This window comes from Otolemur garnettii, unplaced genomic scaffold, assembly GCF_000181295.1.
Source record: "Otolemur garnettii isolate 467f Iridium unplaced genomic scaffold, OtoGar3 scaffold00011, whole genome shotgun sequence".
In the NCBI taxonomy this organism is placed as follows: domain Eukaryota; kingdom Metazoa; phylum Chordata; class Mammalia; order Primates; family Galagidae; genus Otolemur; species Otolemur garnettii.
The window spans coordinates 14,285,379-14,295,044 of record NW_003852406.1 but is presented as its reverse complement, the minus strand read 5'-3'; the positions used below and the strand labels follow the sequence as shown (position 1 = coordinate 14,295,044).

General features: G+C 32.1%; 1 protein-coding gene across 1 annotated transcript in view; it reads left to right on the top strand.

The window, feature by feature from the left end:
* The window catches only part of VPS13C (vacuolar protein sorting 13 homolog C), a 190,569-nt gene that overhangs the window by 95,842 nt on the left and 85,061 nt on the right, over positions 1-9,666 (top strand). The window contains exons 38-45 of the mRNA XM_023510002.1: positions 590-669; positions 1,193-1,252; positions 1,994-2,156; positions 4,043-4,159; positions 5,601-5,704; positions 6,092-6,259; positions 7,538-7,842; positions 8,758-8,905. Of these exons, the coding sequence (XP_023365770.1) occupies positions 590-669; positions 1,193-1,252; positions 1,994-2,156; positions 4,043-4,159; positions 5,601-5,704; positions 6,092-6,259; positions 7,538-7,842; positions 8,758-8,905 (1,145 nt within the window). The remainder of the gene's footprint in view (positions 1-589; positions 670-1,192; positions 1,253-1,993; positions 2,157-4,042; positions 4,160-5,600; positions 5,705-6,091; positions 6,260-7,537; positions 7,843-8,757; positions 8,906-9,666) is intronic.

Below are 9,666 nucleotides of genomic sequence, written 5' to 3'. Positions count from 1 at the left end.
ACATTAATATGTGCTGGTGAAAAATAATTAAAGGAGTATACAGAGGAATATTTTATTTTTTAATTTTAGAATAGAGGGAAAAATTTAACTTAACTTCCTAGTTCTACTTCTTCCCCCCAAATAAATTCTAGATCGTTATTTAATGGCATCCTTGGTTGTCTTTAAATTCACTTTTCAAATTTAACAAGCCAACTTTTAAAGTTATTATGAGTATGTAAAGTTTATAAGAACACTATGGCATATCTTTAAGTAAACTTGTATTGAAAATAATTCAAATATAGTTTATATATTTTATAAGTTCGTTCTTTATGACTTGTTTAAATGAAGGTAATACAGTAGTACCAAATGTTAAACCAGTTGTAATTGGCTGGTACTGGGTTTTTTGTTTTTATGGAGTGTTTTTCTTTTTGATCCAAAGCTGAGTTTATTGAGATGTGATTATATACAGTGCAATTTGCCCTTTTTAGTATGTAATTCTGTGAGTTTTGGCAAACATACTTTTATGTAACTAACTAGCTGGTCCTATTTAAAAACATGTTGAAAATGTTTAAGAGCCTTGATGGCTCAACTTTGTCTTTTTATCTTTTAGACTCTAAAGGAGAACCTCTTCATATTATTAACTCTTCTAATGTGACTGAGGAACCTCTTCTGAAAATGTTATTGACCAAGGTACCTAGTTCAATTTGTAGGATTCTTTAATGATCGACTATATGAAATTATATGAGTTTCCCTCATATTTATTATAATATTTTGATTTCCTCTCCTAAACATTTTTATTCTGAGCTCTTGGTTATAGTAAATTATGCATGCATTTGAAAATTGTGGATATTTTTATTAACCTCTGAGTACTCTATATTGTTGAATATATTGGGTTGATACAAAATTCTATTGTAATTGGAAGGAAAGTGTGTTATAATCTAGATACATTAGCACTTTTCCTACTTTTTAGATTAGTATACCTATTACAGATATACCAGAATTTATTCCATATTAGGATAAGGAATTTGAATTTTTACTTACATAGCATGTGAGAAATGCTTGTGTAGTCAGTTCTTTTTGGCACATCCTTTTTGCCTGTAGGAAATATATTTATACTGTTTTAATAACATACATTAAAAAAGAATATGTGCATTTTCAGTGTGTGAATTTTTATTGCTTATAACCCAGTGGCTTAATTTTCTACAATTTATAGGCAGACAGTGATGGACCACAGTTTAAAACTATTCATGACAATACCAAACAGAGACTGAAGGTAAATGTCTTATAATGTATTGTAAGTCTGGTTGTGTTGATTAAATCTAGCTCCATAGCCATTTTCAGTTGTGCAGTTCTAAAATTAGAATGAGAGTGGGAATAATAATAGACCTAACATCTAATTTGTAGATAAAATACATGGATATGGAATTGAAATAAAGTTCTTAGAAAAAGTTGATTTGATTTGATTTTCTAAAAGAGATGGGTTTCCTATATGGGTTAATGATTGCTTGACAAGTATAAAAATAATATACTGACAGGGAATTTTGTTCACTTTAGTCCATTCTCATTATTTGACCTAGTGTTGATGGACGCATTAAAGATTTGAATTACATATTGGCATTAGGATTAGAAAAAGATTAAGGACCAAGATGAAGCAGGGCCTAGTGTAGATGTTGCCCACAGTTCATATGAGCACATCATGATCAGTCTTAGAACCATCTGAAATGTGGCTTAAGGCCTGCTAATACTTCCTATATCTTTACTTAAAATTTACTATGTTCTATGGAGGTTAAGTTGTGGTCACAGAAGTGGGTATAGCATTGGTTAATTGTCTGGTAGGAATTAACATCATAATAGTGACTTCTTTCTTAAAAAAGTAAAATTTTTTAAAAAGGGCCTTAATTGAACAATTCTTACGCTACTTGTATCTGTTGAAGTGTAACATAAAAATGTTATTATAGCTAAAAACAATGCTCCTGTAGCTGAAATCTGCCTCTCTGATTATTTATTGTCTTAGGTTTCATTTTCATCTTTAGACTTAGTACTTCATTTGGAAGCTTTACTTTCCTTCATGGATTTTTTATCGTCTGCTCTTCCATCTTCTGGACCATCCTCTTCTGAAAAGGAATCTGAGCTGAAACACCTCATGGGGGAATCCAGAAGTATTGTTGGCAAAGCTGGTATTAGTTTTTGAGTCATGTCTCATATTTTCTATCTGAATTTTAATAGTCACATAATAGCCTGTTTTTTCAAGCTAAGATATAGCCTCTATATTAATTGTGTATTTATATTTGATTTCACCATCTAGTTTATACACAAAATAGAAGTCATATATACCTTGGGCTGAAGTTTCTTTGTCGTCTTCAGTACAGTGAAACTTATAAAGAAGTTCAGTTGTGGGAATAGTGCTCAACAATTTTAGGTGCTTTGTGAGACACGGAAGGGAGGGAAACTCATGGAAGAGACAGATGGGCTTTCTTTTCTGAACAAAACTGTTATTTAGGTCACACACAGATATGGGCACATGTTCCTCATTAAAGAATGAGTAAGGAAAGAATATGTGCCTGTTTTCATGTCAAGTATCATTTTAATTATTTTTCTTTCGCAATATATGATATAAATATTTAACTTTGAGTAATTTAATATCTAGTTATGTCTATATTACTGGCATCTTCAGTGCAAAACTGGCAGTACTATTAGCCCTGTTTTTTATTTTTTATTTTGTTTTTGAGACAGAGTCTTACTTTGTCACTCTCAGTAGAGTGCAGTGCTGTCATAGCTCACAGCAACCTCAAACTCTTGGGCTCAAGTGATTCTCTTGCCTCAGCCTCCTGAGTAGCTGGGACTACAGGCACTTGCTGCCCCAGTTATGTGGCTGGGACTACAGGCACTTGCTGCCCCAGTTATTTTTTAGAGAGTAGGTCTCGCTCTGGTTCAGGCTGTCTGAAACTCATGAGCTCAGGCAGTCCACCCACCTCGGCCTCTCAGAGTGCTAGGGGATTACAGGCGTGAGCCACCACACCTGGCCAGTACTATTAGCTCTGATACAGGGATTTGATTTTTTTTTTTTTAACTGTGAAACAGAGCACTAATTTTGTTATATACTGAAATAAAAGAGTTTTACCTTCTCTGCCTTTAATGTACTTGTCATATTAATATTCTTAGAAACACCTCTTCTTTATATAATATATAATACATACACAACACATTTGATAAATGAAAAACCCATGTTTAAACTCACAATAAACTACAAATAATGCTTATCCAAAGAAGCAATCTTCCAGTTTTGCTGTATAGTTGGTCTTTGTGATTTGATTATGCTGCAATAAATATTAAGAGAAAAAGCCTGTTGCCATATTGGCAATTAGGACTGGTATTCTTTATGCTTCTGCAGTTTTATCAGACGGGTCTTCTCCTTCCGACAAGACAGTTTTCTAGGAAAATGTATCAGGACCTGGACTAAAGTATGCTTAGGGAATCCATTTTATTATGATTTTTATGTGCACACACACTATAAAAAATAATATATATATATTTTAAACTTCAGCCCATTATTTCATTTATCATAGTTTTATTTTAGGATTCTTCCTGGAGCAACAGGCTGTAATCTAGAGAAACTGGTTGTAGTTTATAACATGAACTTTAACTGCCATAGTAAATAGTATGTATTTTATTAACTATTCATCACTATTTTCTGTTTTAATGGATTTATCTTTAATATATGAAAAGGAATTCAGAATCAAATTTCAGAATAATAGATTTCTAGAATTCTAATATAGTTTTCTTTTTTCTCCAGAGTAAAAATTATAGTAAAATTTCCACGTAGCAAATTGTATGTTCAAGATACTATTAAAAGTAGTTGCCTTTATTGTTAATTTGAAGGGGAAAATGCTAGTTTTTGTCTGATTGGCATTGGAAAATGGATTCAAAATCCATATTAATTTCATGTTAATCGAGGCCTTTTTGGTTCCTCATAGTACATTGTTTGCTTTTATTTTAGTGGATTTGAGGTTATTGTGTGTGTTATATCATCCTTGCTCTTCACAAAGTTTCTATTACTTTTCAGTATCTAGCAGTGCCTCTCAGATGGACGTGTTTGATTTAAAGGTCACAGCTGAATTAAATGCGTTTAATGTCTTTGTCTGTGATCAGAAATGTAACATTGCAGATATTAAAATACATGGTAAGTTATTCCTTGTTGTAGGTATTTCTGTGTTTGTTTGTTTTTTTATATAGACACCCAGGAAAAATTAGCTTGTACATTATAGATTTCTCATGAGTCATGTTTTGGTTTATTATATCGAAGACCTATGCAAACTTTTCAAAGGTATACCTTAAAATGCTGCAAGTAAACTTATTATGATTCATTGCTGACTCAAGACATTCCTTATGTATTTAAGAAATTTCAGAATAAATCTACGTGTTAATCTCTTGTTGTTCTGGCTGCATTTCTACGAGAAATCTTGTAAGCTTTCCCCACTATTAGCTGGATATAAGAACAAGGTTCGGATTATGTCATAGGTCCTAAAGTCATCTTGCTGGAGTTTAAGTTCTAACAGTGGCTGACCTTGGTGCAAAATTAATTAACCTTTCTATACCTTAGTTTTCTCTAGTAAAATAGAGGTACTAATAATTATCCATGGGGTTATGTGAGGATTAAATAAAGTTTACACATTTGTTTATGTTTAGAAAAGTGCCTGGTATATAGTAAGCAGTTTTTAAATAGGCTAAAAAGTTACTGTGTATTTATTTTACTGGAGGTATAGTAGTGGTCTGGGCTCATTACTGGGTCTCAGCTTCGGGAGTTCTCTCTGTACTGTGGAGCAATTGTAGAAATCATTATCTTTTAGAAATTATGAGAATGATAGTTTTTTTTTTTTTTGGAGATAGAGTCTTACTATGTTACCTTTGGTAGAGTGCAGTGGCATCACAGCTCACAGCTACCTCAAACTCTTGGGCTTAAGCGATTCTTTTGCCTCAGCCTTCCAAGTATCTAGGAGTACAGGAACCTGCCACAGCGCCCGGCTATTTTTTGGTTGTAGTTGTCATTGTTGTTTGGCAGGCCCAGGCTGGATTCGAACCTGTCAGCTCTGGTATATGTGGCTGGCACCCTAGCTACTTGAACTATAGGTGCCGAGCCAGAATGACAATTTTTTTTGGAGAGAAATCTTAGATGGCTCTATTCTAGATACAGTTTATTGTAGAAATAAAAGTACTAATTTATCAAATGATACTCATTTGCTTTTAGTTATTGAAACAACAGTTTTAAAAATGTAATACACTTCTGTGTGGTAGCTGTTTAACAACTATGTGTTCCTAAAGATCCACTTCTGGTGTTGACAATGGACAGGATATTTGTGTTTGTAGAAATAGCATTAATTTTCTTTGAAATTTGTGTGTATGTTTTTAAATTTCTATAACTCTCACGTTGGAGATGCCTGTATCCCTTAAAGGTTTTATATTCTCTTTCTTGGTATCTTAATACATGGAGGTTGATATCATTAATATGTCTAGTAATGGGTAATTTTTATTTATCCTATATCTTGTCAGTATTTAACTTAAATATCATTGAGTTGGTTCACTAGGATTGGGTGAAAAGTTTGTAAATGTTCTGTTTCCCGTAGGATTGGATGCCTCAATTTCTGTGAAGCCGAAGCAGACTGATATGTTTGCCAGACTTAAGGATATCATAGTTACAAATGTAGATATGCTGTCCATTCACAAAAAGGTGATTAAAGATGCATTTCTGTGTTGAAATGGATTTTGTTGTTTAGATTTGAGGTGCCGTTATTATTCATTTGTTCAGAAGACATTTATTAGTTGTCTGTCACGTGTCAGACATCTAATGTTTATAGATTAGGCCTCTTGATAAGCAATGATTTATAAAAGTTATTTCTAAACAGTTACGTTATTGATATTTCCATTGATCAAATGATTTTTATAGAAATAGGAAAAGTTATTGTCAAGTAAAATGTTTTTAATAATTTTTAAGGTTGAATTTATGTTTTTTTAATATATCAGATTCTGTAATATGGGAACTTATTAATATTAATAATACATTGATAAGGCTGTACAGCTCTTTTGATATAATAACCAGTTAATCTAATACTTTCAGGCTGTCTCTATTTTGGGAGATGAAGTTTTTAGGTTCCAACTGACTCTTTATCCTGACGCCACGGAAGGAGAGGCCTATGCTGATATGTCTAAAGTAGATGGCAAACTTTGTTTCAAAGTGGGTTGTATTCAGATAGTTTATGTTCATAAATTCTTCATGTCTCTTTTGGTAAGTTTATTGTTTAAATGTATTTATTTCTCCTTGAGGTCTAAATATTTTTGCCTGTACAACTGCACCTAGGTAGTAAAAATCTTCCCTGATAGGGCTGTGTGATAAACAAAGGCTGAACAGAATACTATAGTGAAGGAAATCCTTTGTATGATGGATAACCAATCTAGTTTTGTGAGTTATTATTTTGAATATGTATACTATCATTCTCCAACATACCCATAGTTATGTATTCTGGAAATATTCTTTGATGTTTTAATTTAGGTTTTTCAGTTACTTGTTTGATGAAATACTCTTATTTGGAGTATTTAGCTAAAATAATTTTATCTACTTGAAGCCCACAGGCATTCAGAGGACTAACACTGGAATTTGCAGCTTTTGGTTATAATTATGATCAACAAGGCCATGAAATTCTTTTCTTTTATTATTTATTTCCATGTAAGTGTCATGGATTGAAGAGTTAAATCTGTCTATACCTCTATCAAGAATGCTAATTAAAACTTACAAGTGATGAATTTCTACTTAAATCATCATGTTCATTTTGCTAGGGAATAATTTATATGAAGCAGAGTGGGGGAGATTAAATTGCATTTGTATTTCTTTTTCTTACTGGGAAAAAGCTTTCATTTTTTAGTTGAAAGTGAGATGAAGTGCATCTAACTAGAAAAAAGAAAATTTTTGATTCTTATTACTGATTACAAGGTCATAGACAGCCATTTTTCCTCATGCCTGAGTACATTTTTAAAAAACCTTCAGAAATAAGCTGGCAGAACCTTAGTTTCTAAGAGTAAACTGTATTTCTGTGATCCAGCAGTATAGAATTGAACTTGCTTTTGGAGAAATACAGTACTCTCTCTCCTCCAGCCCTTCATTTAAATCTGAATTTAAAACGACCCAATTCATTAACAAAAATAATATTTAAATAAGAATTACTCATAAAAATTTACCATGAAAATAAAATAAATATATATAAAATGAAAGTAAAAGAACTTTTACTTCCTAAAAGTAAGTATTATCTCTAGGTAGATATTATAAATAGGTATAGTTAATAGCTATTATTATTAGCTATTGTTAGTAGCTCTTTTTAGCTATTGTTATCTAGCAATTGTTAATAGCTCAGAGTGTATATTTCTAGACTTTACTCTCCCTATAGATAATCTTTTATATTATGTCTTTTGTTTAGTTTTTCTTTTTTAAGTAAATTCTGTGTAAAGTTTCTACTTTTAAAAATAAATAACTTTTTGGAAGAACTCTCTAAATATTTATTTCTTCCAATAGAACTTCCTCAACAATTTCCAAACTACTAAAGAAGCTTTGAGTGCAGCCACAGTCCAGGCTGCAGAGAGAGCTGCTTCCAGCATGAAAGACTTGGCTCAAAAAAGTTTCCGCCTGCTGATGGATATCAATTTGAAAGCACCAGTTATTATTATTCCTCAGTCTTCAGTATCACCTAATGCTGTTATCGCAGATTTGGGTTTAATCAGAGTTGAAAACAAATTTAGCTTGGTTTCCTTGGAACGTTTTTCTCTTCCCCCAGTGGTTGATGAAATGAACATTCAGCTCACCCAGTTGAAGCTGTCCAGGTATAACATAATAAACTCATTGTATACTGCTTATTAGAAGTTAGGGTTTTCGTTTTCGCTTGAGGTGGATACTTTAATAATTTGTGGTTCTCATTCTTTATTTCTGCTAATTATGAAACCTTGACCACTGTTTCTTTGGTCAGTGGTTGATAGTAGTGTGCCTCACAGAATCTGTATTTTGTCTTAACTAAATTTATAATGTGATTGTTTTCCATTTTATAAAAATTATCTATTAACAAAATTATAATTTACTCATACATAATTTAAATTTACTTTTTTTCACTTTGTACATAGCTATTTCTATTTCTCTTTAGGAGAGAGAAAACTTCCTAAAATATAATAATACATTTTAAGATTTATTCCTAATTTTCATTTGTTACATTTGGGAATTCTCAATGTGATATCTAAAGAATTATCAAATCCAAATGGGAAAGTGTTGGCTTTATTAAATAAGGAGAATACTTTCTTGATTGTGGAAATGGTTGTTGGCAGGCAAGCTGGAAGGATTAGATTTGGTGAGTTTCCCCTCTTTGAGTTTGGAGAAGTACCAGTAACATATTAAGGGCTAAGTATACGATCACTTTATCTTCCAGTTTTAGAAGAATGTAATATTTGTATGACATTGTAGTAGTTGCTGTATCCCATAGTATTTTTGAAAAATAAAAAATAATGTAGTGGTCATACACTGAGGTCTTTGAGATCAGTGTAATGCGAGCTTTAGTTTAGATCTACATAAAAACGTGATTTCTGATTCAGATTAATTTGTGAGAAGTATGTTCTAGAAGAATTCTGGAGGCAGATTTTTGTGTTTATGAAAATGCTGTGTGAAAACTGTTACACAGTATGGCAGTCCTCATTTTAAAATGTAGATTTTAAATAAATAAATAAGTAAATGAATTCTATTTTTTTTTTCAGAACTATTTTGCAAGCTGATTTGCCACAACATGACATTGAAATTTTAAAACCAGTCAACATGCTTTTGTCCATACAGCGAAATTTATCAGCAACATGGTATGTGCAAATTCCAGGGATGGAGATAAAAGGAAAACTAAAACCTATGCAGGTAAATATCTAGGACAAAATATCTGACCGTTGTTTGATAGGCTTTGTTATGACCATAATGCAGGTCTGGTATATATCAGAAGAGGTGCCACGTTGAAAGAGAAAACTTTGTTAACTGAAAATGAGATCATCCTAATTTCCCACACTTTTCTTTATTTCATTTTAGTTAATTATTTGGTAATACCAGCAAGAAGTCTGAAATAAAACCTATTGGAGTCTACTGAACATATTATTAGTTTTGAAACATTATATTAAAGTTTTAATATAGTTTAATTGTGAGACAATGGAAAGTGGTGTTTAGATATCACATTCAAAGCACCTTAGGCTTTTAATGTGCAGAAACTTTCTTTAAGTAGAAAAGTGGACATAATTTTGAATAAGTAAATGTATTTATTTGTTCACCATATAAATGCAGCACTGTTTTTAACAGTATGGTTAGCTGGTGACATGTCAGCTCACAGAAGGTGAGACTGACTGAAGATAGAGAAGTGTAAGAATCCTCTGATTCTTATGTGTGTCTATGTGTGAAACTGTTGAAGGCCAACAGTAGGAGATGGACAAGGGAGGAGATATTAAACAAACTGAGCGTGTGAAGAACAAATAGAAATTCCCTTTAGTGATTTTTGGTATCTGTAACTATTGCAGAGTTGGTTCTGAGATAAAACAGGAAGGGTTAAGGGAGCAGAGTGCTGGTAGGGAAGAAGTTAAAATTGAAGTTTTAACTGAAGTTGTGGAAATGGAAGAGTTCTGTTCATTTGTACC